This window comes from Petromyzon marinus, chromosome 52 (assembly GCF_048934315.1).
Source record: "Petromyzon marinus isolate PM22_M1 ecotype Great Lakes invasive population chromosome 52, UKy_Petmar_22M1.pri1.0, whole genome shotgun sequence".
Taxonomy (NCBI): domain Eukaryota; kingdom Metazoa; phylum Chordata; class Hyperoartia; order Petromyzontiformes; family Petromyzontidae; genus Petromyzon; species Petromyzon marinus.
This window is the reverse complement of record NC_133718.1, coordinates 12,899,385-12,920,530: the sequence shown is the minus strand read 5'-3', so window position 1 is coordinate 12,920,530 and position 21,146 is coordinate 12,899,385. Positions and strand designations below refer to the sequence as shown.

Genomic DNA, 21,146 nt, shown 5'->3' with positions numbered 1-21,146 from the left:
GCCACGTTCGTCAGCCGTATTCCCTTCTATCGATCTGTCCTGCCCAAGTCCACTTACTTTCCTTTGCAGCCATTGCGATCTCTGATCTGACTTCGTTCTCTGCTGCGTGTGTCCCTCTGTCCGTCTCCCTGAATAAGTCCAGGAACATATCTCTCCGTGCTTCCCTGCATACATTTCTGCTCTTGTTCCATTTTCTGTCAGAGTCCATGCGTCTGACACGTTTCGATGAGCTCACACTTGGTCATTAATACATATTTGAACCCTTTCCCATTCTGATGACGTATGTGTATGTCGTAAATTTGTCTTCGTATACCGTTCAGATGATGTGCGTGTACGTTATTGTAAAGGAACCGGAAGAAAAACCAAAATAAAATAACTTTATCGGTACCGAGGCTCCAACAAGGCCATGTAGGAGGGCATGTGGCACAGTTTGGCGAGAGCTATCATATAATGCGGTCATGTCGCTACGGTTCTCTGAGGTGAGTACAACGTCTTTCAAAGCAACGGCGTGCTCTAAATGAAATTAATGTTAACCGCTTGCACGTTCTGAGAGTCAGCGGTGAACGGGACCCACCCTGCAACTTGCAGACGTCTCGGAACAGGAAAGGGTTAATTTGGTGGCAGAGTGGTCCACAGGTAGCAATCGTGCCTCAAAGCAAGAAGCACCTGGTTTCCATTCCTGACTCGGGTGCTTTTCTGTGGTGGGTTCGTACGTTCTCCCCCTTTTCCACGTGGAGTTTTTTCCGGGTTCTCCGGTTTTGTCCCATAGCTAAAAAAACTCATCAAATGTAACTGGTGTTGACCAGCCATTCCAATACTTACAAAACAACCTTGCAAATGACTCCATTTGGACTACACAGCAACATCGAACGCTGCCCCCCTATTAATAACTTGGGAGGACTCATTGAGGCTTGCCTGGGTAAACAAGGGAATACATGATGATAATAATAATAATGTCTTGAGTTGTACCCTCAAGAATCCAGCACTCACTCATTCACACACAGACGCTACAGACTCACGAACAAAAACACAGAGAGACCGCAGGGACGCATCTGAGAGCAGCAGTGTGGGACAATCCACTTTGCCCTCCCCTACATACCGAGCGACGAGCCAGTGTCCCTCTTGTGAAGACCCCGGGCCTTCAAGATGACCACGGTCAGGCGGCTGTCGGCCTGCGTGAAACTCAGAGAGACCAAAAGCTCTCCAACCCCGGCAGGTTTCTGCAAGAACAAGATAACATGAATAACATTCCTAATAATAATAAAGATACAAGCATAATACCCCACACAACCACGACACGTAACGTGTTAACTTAACACGGAGGTGTTCGCAACCCATGTAATCCACACCTCCGATTAGCACGGTTGGCTGCATACTGTGCGAAAGAAGTTCAACATACATACATATATTCTGACTTCATGGATTTTATTTGTGATATTCCTGGAATTTCTGAGTTGATGTTACCGAGGAATGGCTCATTGAATTTCAACTATCCTTTGTCCGGGAGGTCCTGGATTGGGGGGTGTTTGGCTGCCTCTCATCTTAGTTTTGTTTAATTTAGTGTAACCCAAGGAGAACTCAAGAGACCAGGATATGATCTCATTTTGCAAGAGTGACCTGGGTCACTGAAATGACCAAAAGTGATATCGCGAACACGAGCACTGCGACGACGAGGAGGAGAATAGCAACCGGAGCAAAAAGCAACCCACGTAAGGAAGAAGTGAACAACAGGGCACGAACACAAATCAATATTAAATTAAATACATTTCGATTAGCGAAAGTTAGCTTGGAAAAAAATAAATTCGTAAAAATAAATCCAATGGAAAATTGTGTTACGTAAACATAAAAGATGATTTAGGGTTATTATTGATGGAAAAAATTGATGTGAGTTCAAGTGAAAGGTCGCGAATCTCATTGCTGCTAAAATCTGGTTTTGAGAACTTGCCAGTGAACGAGCCGAAACGATCTTAATTGGCCCGATAAGCACCCGTAAATGTGACTATTTAATTTGATTGGCTGCGTTGGGTGGTGGAGGGCCTTACAATAGAATATTAGTCAGATCACTTTGTGGCCTAACCCAAACATCAATTATGAATTACGTAACGTGTTGTAAAATTATTAATGTACACCCATTCATTTCCACGTATCAAAGGTCAAAAGGTGCAGCGCTGCAATTCTGTGCTCATGCCACCGCTGGCAGAAGGGGCCCCTGTTAGAGAGAATTCTAGAGTGCCTTTCTGGACGGTGTTCACCAACTCATGTAGGCTGACCAAACGTCTAAAATGTGGTTAGGAGTAATCACACTTTACCGTACCACTCGCGATGGACTGTGGAGCACCCAATTAAACTGCTGGGTGGACAGAATCAGAATGATTTCTTAAAGTTTTCTATTTAAAAAAAACTAAAAAAACACAAGTTTCTTATGAAAGATGGAATCAAACCAGCGGCCTCTGGAAACAGCAAGGCCAACGCGCTAACGATTACACCATGGCATCATAAATTGGCATATATATATACGTGTATGTACACATACATGCTTTGCCGCGATGTGAAAATGAAATGTATCCGTTTTTGAATCTTTCTTTGGAAACTTGCTGATATAAAAATTAATTCTCTACTCATGGTTATTTAAAGTACGATTAATGTTTCATGCACAGTGGGGACGGAAACATGACATTTTGATGTGCAGATCACAGTTTATGAAATTTAATAACAGGCTTTCTTTCATTTGATAGTCATATTTTAGTTGGTATTTTTTTTCTATTCTCTCACATATTCAACTGCCACGACAAAAGTCGCCCGCCACAGGAACTGACTTTGTAGTCAGGTGCGGACTGACAAATAAAACGCAAAGCCTTTATATTGCACGCATTCCTCAGCCCTGATTTTCAAGGCACCTGTAGTCCACATTTAAAGGGTGATGACTAAGGTGAGCGCCTATGTGTAAGTGGGTGGGGGGTGAGCTGGGGGCTGAACATCTCTCTGCTGCCTCCATGGATATTGGCAATATCTCTTAAAGGAGGGGAGGAGGAATGAAGGATTTACAGCCGTAGCAAGGGGTTTACTAATATTTTTGAGAAGGTCAGGCAGGCGACACTTCGATGGTTTTGGCACGTGTTGAGAAGAGACAAAGACGATGTGATGAGAAGGGATTCCGGAAATGCCACCGGTGCAGGGGCAGAGTTATGGTCGCGGTTCCCATACTTCACCGTCATGGTCAGTCCGATTTGGTGAAGTGGGCAAAGAGCGGGATCAGTTCAGATGTCACCCGCCTACTGGACATCTTTGAAAAAGAGCTTTATAGCTCATCAGATTACTCCAGTATAAACATTCTTACTCTGATTCACGGATGTTATCCGTGGCGGGGAATAGAACTCGGGTCACAGGGTTCATAGCGCTGCGTGAAAACTACTGTACTACCAGTTCTTTTAAAAGTACGTCTAAAATAAAATTGCGTGTAAAAAAAAACGACGTGTAAAATATTGTTTGCACGATGTGAACACAGAATGTAACGTTTGAAGTGTAAATGCGACGAGAATGAGTACAATGATTGCCTTAGTCGTGACCAAACGTTCAAGTTGTTTGAACAATTAAGCAAAAGCATGCTAAGGTTATAAATGTACATCACAGGCATATGCTATGTACATAGACAGGTGGCTTTCGCACGTGCTGGTAAGCGATAGAGGGGAGGCAATGAGAATGGCTCAGGAGCTGCCGCTGGTGCAAGGCAGGAGGAGTGCACCAATAGCTCCCATCACGCGGTGCGGAGGCCACTGGTGGTGGTCTCCACAAGCCCGTGGGAAGTGGTAGCGGAACTATTGGGGACACTGATTTTTTTTTTACCCCAAAACACAGTGTTTTTTTTACTATTGCGTGACTATTTAAATGGCTTAATAAAGAGCAAGTCACCTATTATATAATTTTTCTGTTAAAGCCACACTCAGCATTATTATTGACGAGTGCGTTAATATTTTTATTCATTGTGCTTGTGTACCAATGCCAACAGCAGCTGAAGCAGCATCGCCAGGTAATTTGTTTAACCGTGCAGCTATGATGATTCTGGTTCGCGGGAAGAAGGGAAGGTGGCGTTGGTTAGGAGTGGGCGGTAGGTAGCGCGTACACACTGGGAGTGCCGGAACTGCCTCCAGCATATTCATGTATTTTTTATCTGATGCTTTACATTTTTTATGCTGTACTGTTTTGTGGCAGTGAGCTGAAAAAGTACAGAAAAAAATTGCAGCTCTATTTCTTGCAAAGCAGCGGCACGTCCCGTGAAAATTTTGCGTTTTATTGATGAATCAAACATAATAAATTCCAGTTATTCTCCATCCACCAATGAATTAAGGTCTAGTGGTGTTTCTTTTTTAACCATACTTCACCACGCTCGTCAGCTCGAGTTGATGAAGGGGCGTAGGAAAGGGCAGAATCTGTGAAAAAGAACTTCATAGCTCATCGGATATCTTCAGTATAACTAAATATTCTGATTCTGGATCTATTCTGATGGAACTCACCACCGACATTATCCGTGACCGAGAATCAAACTCGGGTCGCAGGGTATGTGGGGCGCGCGGTAAGTGCCCCGCGGGCCAATGTTTCATCGTTTGTGTGTGCGCACAACTGCAGTTTGCGCTGCGAGCGCAGACCGTATGCAATGTGTGAACGGGAAACACAAGAGGAAATACTTCAGCGATTTTCCATTGTTGTGACTCCACATTTGAATTGTCTGAAATGTGCATTGCAAAGCAAAAATAACCCACGATACCAAGGGCAGGTAGTTATCATTACCTTCGAGTCAAGGGCTGGATTTACTCGGCGCTTTTACAAATTCGATTATTGAACAGTGTGAGTGAACTAGGCGGGTGACCCACAGTGCTGCTTGGTCTGCCATAGCCAATACGAGTGCCACCCCACTGTGATCTCATTCATTCAAGGTACGGTGCGATTTGGATTTATTTCCAGTTGATTTTCTGGAGCCGGGAGAGGCCATGATAGGCATCTCATTTTTATACAGTGGTCTGGGTCTCGCCAACGCGACAAAAGCAAAAAAATCCAATTTACGGCAATGAAGCCAACAGAAAGCTGGACAAAAAAAACCGCGTCAACACAAAGGAGACCTAAAGATGGTGCTTGAACATAAATCACCGTTAAACAATACAATTCCCTGCAGAGTTAGTCGGTGCAGGGAGATTGTTTTGAGCCTGCAAATACAAATGACGTGACAGAAACATGAAACTGAAATAGGGTGACTATTTTAGTAATATGTAAACAGACGACATACGTCAAAATGTAATGTATGTACAACTCTTTAGTCAATCCACTCTTGGATGAGCGTCTTTCCAAACCGTAGGCGTTTCTTGACCTTACTTCACCAGGTTGGTTTAGTGCAGGTAAAGCTGAGGGGGCATAGACCTGACCGCGCAGTACAGTACAACTGTTTATTTTTATGAACTACCTACAATGTAGCTCAGAAGTAGCATCAGCAGTCTATGACAACGACGACTTGTTTTCATTGACGCCAGTCGCCCATCCAAGCGCTGTCCAGGCTCCAACCTGCTTAGCTTCTGAGATCCAGTGAGCTCGGGTACGTTCTGAGCGATCTGGTCATCATTGGTGGCTCATATGAAAAGGCCTTCCGATGCCACGTTGGCCGTGAAGGTTGTTTCACCATACTTCACCAATCTGGTCAGTGCAGAATGGTGAAAACTCAATAAAAAAATATAAAAAGTAATGATTATATAAGTCTCAGAGTTGTACAGTATCATTTTTCAATGATATGGAGCAACTGTCCCCCCTATAACGCGTTGGGGTTGCATGAGTCAGTAGTGCGTTGGTGAGATATTCTACACCATCAATTACTGTGCCCATTTCAATGAGGCAGCTGAGCAAATGGAACCATTTTCAATGCATCTTAATTAAACACTAATCGGCCCACATTGAAGGCACTGCCTCTTACTCCTCGGAGAGAGGCGGGACGGTGCGAAACAGCGGAGCTGAGCACCATGCTGGGCGCCACGCTGGCTAGGAGATGTTAACTACCTCGCCTGGTATGCAAGAGGTTGTGGGTTCGATCCTGACCCTGACACCTGTATGTTTGGAGTTTGCATGTCCTCCCCGTGGTCGCCTCAATTTTTGTCCGGGTCCTCCAGGTTTTCCCTTCACATTTAGAACCAACATCACGCGTTTAGAGTATTTGGCTGGGATATAGCCACTTAGTTGAGCTATCATTTGTGGTCATCTCACTTTCAAAAAAGCGGTATATAGCTCAGCAGGCCTTATCTGCTAAATTAAAAATAGTTTAAAATAGTGTCCAGTTTTTTTAAGGCAACTTGCGCGTTGACATGAACGCAGCTACGAGGCGTCGCCATGCTGCAGTGTAAGTCGGCGCATTGGGCCTGGGATCCAGAGGTCGCCGGTTCAATTCAGTCTCCCGGCGTGGCAGTCGAAAAACGGTGTTTCTCAATTCACTCCACGCCACCGCGTCTGTCCAATAACAGTGTGGGGGAAAAGGCCAAAACACCCTTTGGAGTGGCTCTCTCTAGTGGAAGCCCCTTCTGTCAACGGTGGCAGTGTGGCGCTGCCAGTGCTTGCTCACTATAAAAACCGGCCCCGCCGAATCCGACAGCGCATGGCGGGGGGAGTGACCCATGGGCAATAGCGGGGAGTCGATATGAACTACCGGACATCTGTGAAAACTGCTGGACCATTTGTGAAAAAGAGGTTCATAGGATTTATCCAGGCTAAATAAAGATTAGGATTCCAAACTGCACTCGCGGCCGTCTCGTTACCTGCATCCCACGTGGGACGATGTGGCGACAGAAGGCGACCACCTCAGGCCCCGCGGCGATGCCTGCCAGTGGCACGGTCACCTCCCCAATCACCTCCTCGCGGGACAACCGCCCAAAGCTAAGCACGGCGAAAGTGATCTCGGAGCCCTCCATCTGCACGGCGCTCAGGCCGTAGAAGGCGAACGTCTCATCGAACACCGGGTCCCGAGTGCCACGCAGGACCCGCGTCTGCCCCCTGAAGCGCCGCTCGGGGAGGATCAGCAGCTTAACGCAAGGGTCGGTGGTGGTGGCGGCTAGCTCGTCGGCCGGAGGCAAGCCCCGTGCCTCCTTGACGTGGACAAGCAGTGCTTCCTTCCTTTCGTCGTGCTGGAGCGAGAACGACAGCGTCCCCAGTTCCGGCGCCTCTACCGGAGCGCCTACCGCCTTCGCTGGGACGGCGGCGGCATCGGGCGATTGTGCGGGGCCTTGACGGGGACTCTCGCCGGACCGGCCGACGGGCTGCGTCAGGGGCTTGAGGGTGGCGAGCGGGTGGCGGCGCTCGCCCAGCGTCTCGGGATAGATGTGGGCGCTCTTGAGCATGTGCACGAAGCGGTAGGGGGTGCGGGAGCGAGCGCCCCTGGAGGACGAGGAGCAGGAGGAGAAGGAGCGCCGCGGTGGTGGCGGCGCGCGTTGGCAGCAAACCCACACGAAGGCGGTGAGCGACAGCGCGAGCACCAGCGCCAGCACGCCAAGCACCCCGAAGAGCACAGAGGGGGTGTCGGCTGCACGCGGGCCCAGGGAGGCGGTGGGCACGGAAGGGGGTGGTCACGGAGTGGTGGGCACGGGAGAGGATGGGAACGGGAGGAGGTGGGCACGGGAGGCGGTGGGCACAGAGTGGTGGGCACGGGAGGAGGTGGGCACGGGAGGAGATGGGCACGGGAGGCGGTGGGCACGGGAGGAGGTGGGCACGGGAGGGGGTGGGCACAGGAGGAGGTGGGCACGGGAGGAGTGGGCACGGGAGGCGGTGAGCACAGGAGGAGGTGGACACAGGAGGAGGTGGACACAGGAGGCGGTGGGCACAGGAGGAGGTGGACACAGGAGGCGGTGGGCACAGGAGGAGGTGGGCACGGGAGGGGCGGACACGGGAGGGGGTTGGCACAGGAGGAGGTGGGCACAGGAGGGGGTGGTGTAGAGTTGTTGGGTGTTAAACAAGCAAAGGCAGAAAGCTTACGGGGGGTACACAAAATATCCCAAGGGCTCACCCGACTCTAAGAGAAATAGTGCAGCAAATTGTCGGCTCAAATTCAAATCCCAATTAAGATATATATATAATTAACATACATTGTAATAAACAAACACCCAAGCTATTTAATCTCTCTCATTCTAATCTTGTGTGTAGCTCTCTTCACTCTTCTCCCTATCTCTCTCTCTCTCTTGCCCGCATCTCTCATATCTTACTACATCTCTGTCTCATCTGTTTCGGTCTTCACTCATCTCAAGACTCGTTCGCACACATGTACAGTGAGGGAAAAAAGTATTTGACCCCCTCTCAATCAGAAAGATTTCTGGCTCCCAGGTGTCTTTTATACAGGTAACGAGCTGAGATTAGGACCACACTCTTAAAGGGAGTGCTCCTAATCTCAGCTTGTTACCTGTATAAAAGACACCTGTCCACAGAAGCAATTAATCAATCAGATTCCAAACTCTCCACCATGGCCAAGACCAAAGAGCTCTCCAAGGATGTGAGGGACAAGATTGTAGACCTACACAAGGCTGGAATGGGCTACAAGACCATTGCCAAGCAGCTTGGTGAGAAGGTGACAACAGTTGGTGCGATTATTTGCAAATGGAAGAAACACAAAAGAACTGTCAATCTCCCTCGGCCTGGGGCTCCATGCAAGATCTCACCTCGTGGAGTTGCAATGATCATGAGAACGGTGAGGAATCAGCCCAGAACTACACGGGAGGTTTTTGTCAATGATCTCAAGGCAGCTGGGACCATAGTCACCAAGAAAACAATTGGTAACACACTACGCCATGAAGGACTGAAATCCTGCAGCGCCCGCAAGGTCCCCCTTATCAAGAAAGCGCATATACATGCCCGTCTGAAGTTTGCCAATGAACATCTGAATGATTCAGAGGACAACTGGGTGTAAGTTTTGTGGTCAGATGAGACCAAAATGGGGCTCTTTGGCATCATCTCAACTCGCCGTATTTTGAGGAGGAGGAATGCTGCCTATGACCCCAAGAATACCATCCCCACCGTCAAACATGGAGGTGGAAGCATTTGGCTTTGGGGGTGCTTTTCTGCTAAGGGGACAGGACAACTTCACCGCATCAAAGGGACGATGGACGGGGCCATGTACCGTCAAATTTTGGGTGAGAACCTCCTTCCTCAGCCAGGGCATTGAAAATGGGTCGTGGATGGGTTTTACAGCATGACACTGACCCAAAACACACGGCCAAGGCAACAAAGGAGTGGCTCAAGAAGAAGCACATTAAGGTCCTGGAGTGGCCTAGCCAGTCTCCAGACCTTAATCCGATAGAAAATCTGTGGAGGGAGCTGAAGGTTAGAGTTGCCAAACGTCAGCCTCGAAACCTTAATGACTTGGAGAAGATCTGTAAAGAGGAGTGGGACAAATCCCTCCTGAGATGTGTGCAAACCTGGTGGCCAACTACAAGAAACGTCTGACCTCTGTGATTGCCAACAAGGGTTTTGCCACCAAGCGCTAAGTCATGTTTTGCAGAGGGGTCAAATACTTATTTCCCTCATTAAAATGCAAATCAATTTATAACATTTTTGACATGCGTTTTTCTGGATTTTGTTGTTGTTATTCTATTTCTCACTGTTCAAATAAACCTACCATTAAAATTATAGCCTGATAATTTCTTTGTCAGTGGGCAAACGTACAAAATCAGCAGGGGATCAAATACTTTTTTCCCTGACTGTATGTATGTTGAACTTCTTTCGAATCAAACGTTGCCAACCGTGCTAACGAAGATACGGGGGAAGAACAACAAACTAAACACAAATGCAGTTCTAAAGAGATTAGTTTTCAATCTAGATGATTTTAAATACATCTCGCTGCATCTCCATCTCTCGTCAATATCTCTTCTGCTGTCGCACCGGGAGTTTATAAAAATTGGGTTGGGGGGGGGAGGTAGGGAGGGGTCTCAAAAATAATCTTTGCTTCGGGTCCCAATGGACAGAACCCCCAACTGATTTATTGGTAAAAGAGACCGAATAGAATAACAATGTTTACTGGGGCACCAATCATCCATTAGAAATCCACAAACATTCCTCCCGCCTGCTCGTAATTGATATTGAAATTAAAAATAACAAAAAGATCGTAAAGAAATCAATCTTCTTCGCTTCCACTTTGTACTTTTTTTTCGTATCCAATTTAACGTTTTGAAGTGTCACCCGGGGCTAGTAAATATTATTGTGGCTCATTAAGTAAAGATGCGGAGAGAAGGGAGGGGGGTAGATCCATTACGCGAAGCATCTGCAAATAATGCAAAATCATTAATCAAGTATCACGTCACACATCGCAAGACGCTATCAACATTCCACACGGCAGTCACTGTGACTATAGAATATATAGTCTCCTATTGTATGTTTTTCTCCCAAGCGTTCACACAGATACACTTCCATAAATATGTATTGGCAAAATCTAAATGCGTGAGGCTAGTTGTCTGTGCGAGATAAGCAAAGGAAAATAAACTGCAGCAAGAACAAAAAACCTCTTGGTTATATTTGTGAACTTTATTCATTACTCAGATGCAGGGATTTTACTGCCAGATGTATCACGCCTGCCAGAACTATGTCCGCTAATGGTTTCCAATCTAAGTTTGGCCATGGACGGGCGGCTGTCGAAATAACGTGGCACGCGCCAAGCCCCTCGCCGACGCACGGCTCCGCGTGAGCGACACCTCCGCCTCGCGCTCCTCTGCCGTCGGGGTAGGAATCGAGTGGAGGAAACGAGAGTTTAGGGTTAAAGTTCAGGTTAATGTTGTCAGTGATAAGCTTAGGGAATAATGGCTTCATTGTTATTTTGTGTGCTTTTTAACCCCCCCTCCTTCGCCAAATGTGATCTCTCCTTTTCCTGTCTGCGTCAACCCGTGGGACTGTCGCGGAGGAGCAGTGTGCCAATCCGTGTAGAAGAGAACGGCACTCAGAATAAACCATTATATAACTACTTCTGAAATCTCTTTAAGTTATCTCTTATCCATACTTCGCGGGTGGAAACGTTTTCATCACACGGCAGTCAAGCTGCTATTATTTTTTTTATTTCTCAGTGCTGAAACCTAACAAAAACATGTACCGGACACAATTGATGAGGAAGGGGGGGGGGGGTGTTTTTAGGTGGTGGTGCTGCCGTTGGTGCCTGAGCTGAGACCATCAACTCACCACACTGACAATTGCGACAATCACGGGCGGCAGCCTGGGTTCAAATTCAGGATCTCAGCGACGCTGACCCAGAGTTCTGACCTCTGAGCCAGCTCGCGACCTCCGGGATAGTGGTGAGGTAAAGACTTGGGCGAAGCATCGTTAGCGTCGGCAATGACGTTTTAGATGCAGGGTTATAGGAGCCAGGGGTTGTGAATGGTATTAATGAGCAGACCTTGTTGCGTGTTGTACCATCACAGAGTTTTGTGAATCTCTCAAACCCGCTTGAGTGTAGTGTGGCCAGGAGATGGCAGCACAGAAAAACGGGTTTCCCCAATACGTTTATTCAGAGGCCTCCCTGTTTGATCTCCTCCTTTGAGTCGGGTTTCTCCAGGTACCGTGGGTTCCTCCCACAGGCAGAACGACTCACTAATAACAGGGCTGGCCGAAGATACCAATTCAGGACCCTCCTGAAAACAAAATCTTGAAACTCAATGCGGCTCTTCCTGTAGGGGCGGGTTTAGACATTTAAAACTAAAACTAAACATTTTTTTTATTTACCAGGTAAGGTCCACTGAGCTATGTATCTCTTTTTCAGAAGCGACCTGAACATATATGAGAGCTAACGAAGTGGCTTATTGTCACGTGGAAATCTATAGCAGCGAAATACTCTAAACGTGTGATGTTGATTCTAAATTTGGAGCGAAAAACCGGAGGACCCGGAGAAAAATCCAAGCGACCACGAGGAGGGAGACACGCAAACTCCAAATATACAGCAGGTCGGGATCAACCCCACGACCCCCTTTGTACCAGGCGAGGTATTGAACATTTCACCACACGGTCCAGCAATGTCAACCTTTTCAAATAGGGTGCTGTATTAATAATAATAACAATGCAATCAATGTTTTTTCGCTGATAACAGAAAAGCGTGATCTTTCGGGGAAGGGGATATGATCACCCCCAAATGAAAATTTGTAATGCTAAATTGTGATTAGCTTATTTAGTTATTTAATATGCCTTCAGATAAAATGTTAGAAATTGTTGGTGGTTAGTGTTGTTCTTCTGGTTGGTTACCCATCAACAAAGTTACTCATCATGGTTGGCATTTATGGTTGTGGTGATATAACACTTTAACACTTATAACGATATAAATTTACGGCCCTTTGTCAATCCACTGCTCAATGAAGGCCTCACAGCGCCATGCAGGTCGTTCCTGGGTAATTTGACCATACTTCACCACGCTGGGTCATTGCGGGTGGGTGAAAGTGGGTGGCGAATAGATGTAGGAGCATAGAAGTGCAGTGCAACAACTGATATTGCTGCATATGCCCGCTATGGGTGGTGGTCACCCTTCCAAGCACCATCTAGGCTCAAGTCTGCTTAGCTTCCGAGATGTTGACAGGATTAAGTGGAATCCGAGCAATTTGTTCAAAGGCCAATGATCATCATTCTGTATCTCCAGATTGAAAGTGTGCGAAAGCTGTATTGTAATGACACATCGTCACTTTGCTCTCATGCCAACCAGCAGTCTCTGATTCAACAAACAACCACTGGACCACTCTCCACCTTTGGGGTCTCATCAGCAGTACAGTCATGCTTGTTAAATATTTGTTGTTGGTTTTCCAGATATTGTTGTTACGCGCGCCGCATCTCCACGGTGGGGTTCACCAGACAGAAGAGATCAGCTATATAAAGCGCAGTATATATTTACTTTAGCCTGCTGTCCAGCATGAATTATTTTAGTAGTTCACAAAATCGTCGCTGACGCATGTCGGCGGCGGTCTTTTGTTTTGAATGTTAGTCGTCTGATGGGGTAGAAGGGTAATTCGAACAGTGCCCCCCACCCCCCCCCCCCCCCCCCCATGTACGAAGAAGACAGTTCCCACTGCTATTGATAAAATGTTAACATTGGTGGAAGTTCATACAATATATCAATCATTTTTTTGGAACTCAAAACGAAATTTGGGTGTGTCTGCAGATTAAACTGATATCTCATTGCCCTTTCCCGAGAGATAAATGGAACACCCGCACCATCGCGACTTTAATCTGATTTCGGTTTACCCTGTTTCTTTTACGTCGATAATTTACACAATAAATAAGACGTCTGCAGCTCGAACATTACGACACCCGTGGCAATGCTGGGACAGTGCTGCCCCGCTGGTGTCATCTGTACATGGGCAGCACCCTGCGCTTGCGATCACGAGGTCGCCAGCATGGCAGTTGAAGTGACGGACAAGTTCCTTAAATCAGCCCGTCACCTCTGTTCAGCCAGGAGTATAAATAAGTAACAACCGCAGTTAGTTGATCGGTAAGTCACGTGTGGCGGTGGGGTAAAGTGTGGGTACGTCCCAATACCCACGAGAAAGGCGCTCTTGAGTTCCCCGCAGGGGAGGGAGATTTTGCCAACAGTGACGTGAGCAAGCAATTGCAGGGCTGCCACCATTGACTTTTTATAACAATTGGTGACCATCATCTACCAACCTGTAAACGAAATTAATATAAATGAGCAGAAAATTCGTCTCCTTCACAAAGCCGTCTCTCTCCACAGACAAAAAAAAATCCTACACAACCCATCAGCCACATGGCCTTCTTGGAGTGCATAATTACAGCAGCATTGTTTCAAGACCAGCAAAGTCTAGACCGGTTTCGACACACAGTGCCTCATCAGCAGAGTCAACCTTGCTTTAATCAACACTGGCGAGCTGCCGGTTTTACGACACGGGATCTCATCTCATCGCTTCTTGAAAGAAGCGAAGCAGGGTTTGAACCTGGTCAGTACTTGGATGGGAGACTGCATGGCAATAGCACATGTTTATAGCCTTGGGCTGCACGGTGGCCATAATGTTGCAATGCAGCAAATGGATTTTTATTTCCCTCTGTGTGGAGCTTTCAGTGTCACCACTGACCTTGTGTAGTGGTTGTGTCCGGATTCTACGGTTCCCTCCGATGCGAAGCCAAAGTCTAACGAACAACGGAACCGGACAAACATCCCAGCATAGCACGACCCTCCTGAAAAGGAGTCTTGAGACTCACTATTAAATGCATCTGCAGGGGTGTTGGTCTTAAAGAATGAAATAATCTCCAGTTAATATATCTTCAGGTGCATCCTTGCGGTGGATTTTGGCTGCTAGCCATCGAACAAAGACGGCCACTGCATCACGCGCTTTCAAATGCGCTTCTGCGGCCGTCTGGAATGCTCTTCTTTCTGATATTGGGAAGCCACTGGAGAAATGCACTTATCAACCTAAATATAAAACGAATTCATTTTGAACTCTTTTCATGTTCAGTTTCTGTCCTTCCCCCGCACCTCCAATTAACACAGTTGGCTATGTAAGGCGCGAAAGAAGTTCTACATACACACACTTCACAGCCAGTATTCACTACACGATTCCTCTTGCACAAGGAGCTCGATGACACGATATGGAGTTGTTTAGGTTGAGTGTGATTCTTTAAAATTGTGTATTTTTGCTACCGACTAATCATACGCATAGCAACAACTCTGGCGACAACAAGACCCTCGTAGGTAACCGCCTTGGACACGAGAAGAGTTGCAGATGCACTAATCTATCACCAACAACGGCGCTGGGAATTAAACCGTGCAGATATTCTGTGGTCCTTCTGAGTCAATGCAGGATACTCGCGGCTATCGACTTGCTTGCGGCCTACACACGAGACATTTTAAACAACGTTAACGTAGGAATTTTTCCAGATCACAACAGCAGCGGGAAGCTGCGAGTTTTGGGACGAGGGAGTTGTTTGCTGTGCACTTCACTCCATGGATGCTAAACTAATCTAAAACTTGTTTTAATTACCAGGTACGACCCATATAGCTCTTTTTCAGAAGCGAACTGGCTATCACAAATGATTGCGCAACAAAGTGGTTTATCGTGTGGAAATTTATATCAGTCAAATCCCCTAAACGCATGTTGATTTTAAATGTGGAGGGGGGAAAAACCGGAGGACCTGGAGAAAAAACCACGCAACTACCGGGAAATAAACATTTAAACTCCAATTATACAGCAGACATCAGGGCCTGCATCGAATCCTCGACCTCCTGTATACAGGCGAGGGAGATAACATCTCGCCGCCACAGCGCCCTGACTCAAGCCCTTGCAGTCGGTCCACCAGGGTCCATCTGTCCTATTCAGACATGATACAACTTGATACACGCCGCACACGCCCGCTGATTGCTAAACACGGCCCCATGTGACTTGGCACGTGGGGCATTAACTTGAATCTGCGCTCTCTGCGTCACACGGGGCACACAGGTGCACCCATAAATACACAAGATATTTACGATGTATTGTTAATCTAGTTTACCCAGGAAAGCCTAATCGAGTGACAAGGCTCTTTTCAGGAGGGTCCTGCAAAGTTGTCTAAGTGGGGGGCAATGCGTCTGCTGTCGTTTGTGATCCAAACCCAATAATTTGCTAATCACTTTTCACCAGATGTCACTTATTGTATTGTTTTAGCTCATGAAATAAAAGCAGAGATCCCCGAGGAAGCCCATGCAGAACAGGCGGAGAACATAAAACTCCACTCAAAAAGGTGCTCGATTTGGCATTGAACCCAGGAATTTCTTGCTATGAGGCACCACCTAAAAAATATTTTAATTTAAATCACTGCTTTCTGTGCCGTGTGGGACACACACACACCTGAAAAACGTCTCGTTGGTAAGTTCAATCAGCAGCCTAAAGCTTGAGTTTATCAATCATCAGGTGCGTGATCGTGTTGTCACGAATATGCATTTTGATGAAGGCGATCGGCAAATATATAACTTGCTGACCCACCCATACTGTACACCTGTGAAAAAGAGCTTCATAGCTCATCGAATCCTCCTGCGGTCTAAATCAAGATTCTGAAATATGTAGAGGCCTTCCGCGGTGGGGTGTGAGGATGTCTAATTTAGGAAGCGCAAGGCTCACACAGAATTCAGCGGCGACAAAGCTGAGCGGGCGATGCGTCGAAGGGAGCAGACGGAGCCGTGCCAGGGCAAACAAATAAGATAGGAGAAGTAACACTCACAAACAAATAAGATACGAGAAGTAACATTCACAAACGAGCCGCTGCTACGGTCGCGCATTCAGGTGACATTGCGCGAACGCCGCTCAGTGCCTCGTGGGGAGCTTCCAGCAGTGCGGCCTCCATCTGGCCACACTCCAGTGCGTCTTTCGTCGCAAGGCGACTCTGAGCGAAAATGTAAATGTGTTTGAGAGGCGCGTCCACTGCGGGAGATGGAGCGACGAAATCGGCTCTCGCCGCAGGGCGCTTCGCTGGGTGGATTCTTGCACCCGCGGATCTTGAGAGATGGCAACACAGACTTGGGGAGTCCTCATCCAGCAGCGGATTGATCATGGCTGAAGATGATGATGATGGAATCCCAGTGAGACTTCTTCATCTTTATTTGTTGCCCGCCCAACTTGCTTGCCAACCAACAGGGCACATCAGAGTGCGCTATGTGGACATGCTCAATGTACACCTACAATGTCGAGCCCTTTTGTCAATACATTACGAGGGAAAGGCCTCCCAAACTTCACCGCTCTGCTCTGTGTGGTCGGGTGAAGGCAGGGAACAAAGATATGGGGCATAGTACAGTATAATTATGGAAATTGCTGTAATGCCTTCTGTTGTCCACAATGTAGCCCGGAACGCAGAAGCCGATAACGACAACAACAACAAACAATAACAACAACAACCTGGTGGTCCCATGGTGGAACTCGCCGATCCAAGCACTATTCAGGCCCTACCCTGCTTAGCTCCCAAGATTTGATGTGCTCGGCACATTCTGTAAGCACTGATTATAGGCAACACATGACGATTTAAAATACATTTTTTTTCATCAACATACCAGAATCATAATACTATGAGCGTTGTAAGACTGAAAGCCAACTGCGAGTGACATACTTGCAAAGGAACTGAAATTAGTTGGGAATATGCAACAGGAGGGACGGAGTTTGAAACCTACAAACAAAGGCAATACGCCCCATATAGCTTTTTGGGGCAAGTGCTGATAGCGAAGCACCTATGAAAACCATCACATCACGCAAAGGCCAGCCCCACGGCGGGCCGCTTTCGTCCCACCAGTGGCGATGTTGACGCACTGCAACAAGGAACTCACTTAAGGCTACGTCAACCTTCGGGGGAGACCCAGAACCGGTACAGATAATCACCACTTGTGTTAGCCGAAGCCCCGAGTGGACCCCAGGTGGCCGGGTTGGTTTTGCGCACGCTGTGCTAACCCATGCACCGCCACTCCCCAAAGCCACTCTCTCCGCATATCCAGCCGCAGCTTTTGTATTATTCTATTTTAGCAGGTAAGGCACACTGAGCTGTATTACTCTTTTTCATAAGCGACCTGGCCACAAATGATAACTCAACGAAGTGGCTTATCACGTGCGAATTTATAGCAGCCAAATACCCTAAAGCGTGATGTCGATTCTCAATGTGGAGGGAAAAAAACCGGAGGACCCGGAGAAAAATCCACGTGACCACGGAGAGAAAAACACTCAAACTCCAAATATACAGGGTGGGGATGGAACCCACGATCTCCTGTATACCAGGCGAGGTAATTAACATCTCGCCACCGTCACACCCAAACGGAGGTGGTGGTCCGTGCTGAGCTTGTGCCACTGTCGGCGGGAGGAGGCTTCGCTTCACCGGGAGTCGACTGCTCTCGCTCGCGTGAGCGTCGCTGTCCGTGCGCTGCCACTCGGGATCATCCCCTCGTTACTCCCCCGGGACTGGGAGGAGCCTTCAACGCACGCAGAGCATCTGGGGGCAGGTGTTTTTCTTCTATTAATTATATCGGCGTAAATTGCACAAGCAGTAAATCATTACACCATAGCATGAGCCAGAATTAAATCTTCGGAGTATTAAATACATATTGTGGTCCCGATCGATGCACTTTGCGCTAGAGCGAGCGGGAGCGATTCTGCCTTCGCATCCTTCCCGGGTCGCTAAAACGAGTACTACTTTACGGTGAAGCCCCAGCGTTGGTTGTTCTATGTAACGATTTCCCCCCTGCCATAGGAATGTGGAATTCTCACCACTGGCTCTCCACCACTGGCTCTGAGTAGGAATACTGTATACCGCTTGAATCTATGACTGACTACTTATTGCCGGTTGGCTATGGACGGTGCGAAAGAAGTTCAACATAGACACAAATTTGCCGACGGTGTGTTTCGCTGGGCTAAGTTTGTCACTTGCCATCCAGTTCCTCTGGGCGACCGCGCAGACTCGAGCGAGTGTTGCGCAACACATGTCCCGGCACAAATCTCATCACCGAGGAGGGAGCGAACTGCAATAGAATTCCCTTCACACCTCCGTAAATGAGTCTTGCCAATGCATTCCACAAATCCCCCGTACAGCCGGTAATCGACTGTCGGGGCAAGAGCTCAGAGGCCGGCACGGCCCACGAGGAGGTGGGTGGTCAACACCACGCCCGACCGCCTTTGTCTCCCCAGTACTAATGTTTACACAGGGCAACCAGGTTACTCATTTCAGACCAAGTAGATCTAGAAGAGGCCCCGGACCGGTTCCAATATTAAACGCACACACATTTACAAGCTATGCAGGATAGCACGTGCTTGATGTGCATCAAATATGTATTAAAACTGCACACATTAAACACTTGTAGTCGTGCACATTCATTCATTAAACACAGACTCAATTATAATTCATTCATTCATTATATAGACTCAATTAGAATTCATTCATTATACAAACATTCAGTATCATTAATTCATTATACATTAAATTAGAATTAATTCATTATACACTCAATTAGAATTCATTCATTATACACATTCAATTATAATTCATTCATTAAACACACACGCAATTAAAATGAATTCATTCTACACACATTCAATTAGAATTAATTAATTATACAGACTAATTAGAATTCATTCTACACACATTCAATTTCAATGTATTCATTATACATACACTCAATTAGACCAAATGCCATTGTTAGACCGTTCATAATAAAGGTTTTTGGCTTAGATCGCGTTATTATAGATGTGTCGCCACCCTCCACCACCCGACACGGCCAATCAGTAAAAAAATGTGTAACGTTAATAAAATGCCAATTAGTAACTTCTTCAGCCCACCGGTGTGTTTGAAGAGCGAATCCACAATATTTAGAATGAGTAGTACGACGGTTTCGCTGGTAATTACATCCAGCATCTTCGGGCGATTTTCCAGGGTTGCGACACATTTATAATAAGGCGATCTAACCCAAAAACCTTTATTATTATTAGGCCGCATGAAAAACACTGGCGCGCACAACACAGACGCAAGGCTCCCCGATAGCGTTAACAGACTGTTGGGGCAAGTGCTCTTAGCGAGCACCTCTGCAGACCGGGACGGCACTCGAGGAGGTGGGTGGCCGCATTGTCTCCCCAATGTTGAAGTTTATGCAGCGCACGAGGTACTCATTTTTGGCCGAGTCGAGCTAGAGGAGGTCCAGAATTGGTTCAGATAATCGTCACTGATGTGGGCCGTGAGCGCGAATCGAACTCGAGTCACCGGGTTTGGAGAGCGCAGCGCGCTAACCACTACACGACTACTCCACACACGCGAATAGACAAATATTCCCCGTATAGCTTTAAATAGACTCTTGGGGCATGTTCCGTTAGCGAGCAGCATCTCCACACACACGACACCGAGACCTCCTGGAAAAAAATTACACCCACAGCAAGCTCCACAATGTTGCACTCGGAACATCAGCAAGAATTAAAAGATAAAAGTGTGCACCCACACGACAGCCACCCAAACACACTCACACAGAGATACCTCCTTCTTACCGAAGACGGAAGATGCCAGCGGAATGACAGCCATGGCTGAGACAAGACGGGCGTCCGAATCCGCTGCACAGCTCCCGAACGGCGTGCGCTGCTGCTGCTGCGGCGTCGGCGTCAGCGCTGGCGATGCCCGCTCGCTCCCAGCGTCACGCCCGCCCAGCGCTCCCCCACCACTCCCGCGATCCCTTCTGGTCTCGCCGTGCCGAGAGGCCGCCTCTTTACAACGTGACGTCACTGAAGGAGTGTGGGGGGTCGGGGGGGTCGATGCTGTCGACACATCTCTCTCGGATTATTCTTTTTTCTAGCATTTTTATTATTTAAAAAAAATGGCACTTGCTGTTTTTTATCTGTTTACTTGTTCAAGCATGACATATTTGTTCGTTATTTAATTTAAGTGAATTCGTGCTCAAATCAGCATTCATCTTCCGTTTACAGCCCTGCACAGCCAAGCTGGTGGGGCGTCGCGGTGGCGAGGTGTTATCCCCCTCGCCTGGTATACAGGGAGGTCGGGGGTTCGAGCCTGACCCTGACGCCTGCTATAATTTGTGGAGTTTCAATGTTCTCCCCGTGGTCGCGTGGATTTTTCTCGGTGGTCCTCCGGGTTTTCCCTCCAAATTTAGAATCAACGTCACGCGTTTAGTGTATTTGGCTGCTATACATTTCCACACAAGCCACTACGTTCAGCTATGATTTGTGGCCAGGTCGCCTCTGGAAATATCTATATAGCTCAGTGGGTCTTACCTGGTAAAATTAAATAAAAATCCACATTGCTATGGCAGGGGGCGAGTCTATGCACAGGCCAGCCACTGCTGACATGTGGTACCCACCCGGGAGTGCTGACGGGACGAGTCTCACCCCACAACGGGATGATTTAAACCGGTAACCATCCGCTTGCAAGCCCCTAGCTCCACGATTGAGCTGCCTGGCCTCTCATTGTTTTTTGTTTATTTGTTATTCCATGTAACCCAAAGGAGCTGGAGTTAGCATCTCCTATGCAGGAACATGCATTTCATTAAAAAACCTCATAATTTTCTATCTTATAATAACATAAAGGAAATACAGTACAATCATCAAAATGTAATCACCAGATATTGAATAATATTTGTTCTTGAATGGATTCATGACAGCAAATAGAATCAGAGCAATCGTCTGAAACAATAAGGGCTTCTTATTTAAAATGTAATTGCA

At 47.3% G+C, this 21,146-nt stretch overlaps 1 protein-coding gene across 1 annotated transcript in view; it reads right to left on the bottom strand.

Annotated features, from left to right (window-relative positions):
• Window positions 1-20,688, bottom strand: part of LOC116953489 (synaptotagmin-11-like) — a 43,356-nt gene extending 22,668 nt beyond the window's left edge. Inside the window, exons 1-3 of the mRNA XM_032973740.2 lie at window positions 19,962-20,688; window positions 6,786-7,546; window positions 1,100-1,220 (exon numbers count right to left, since the gene is read on the bottom strand). Of these exons, the coding sequence (XP_032829631.1) occupies window positions 1,100-1,220; window positions 6,786-7,546; window positions 19,962-19,995 (916 nt within the window). The 5' untranslated portion in view covers window positions 19,996-20,688. The remainder of the gene's footprint in view (window positions 1-1,099; window positions 1,221-6,785; window positions 7,547-19,961) is intronic.
• Between the last annotated feature and the right edge of the window lie 458 nt (window positions 20,689-21,146).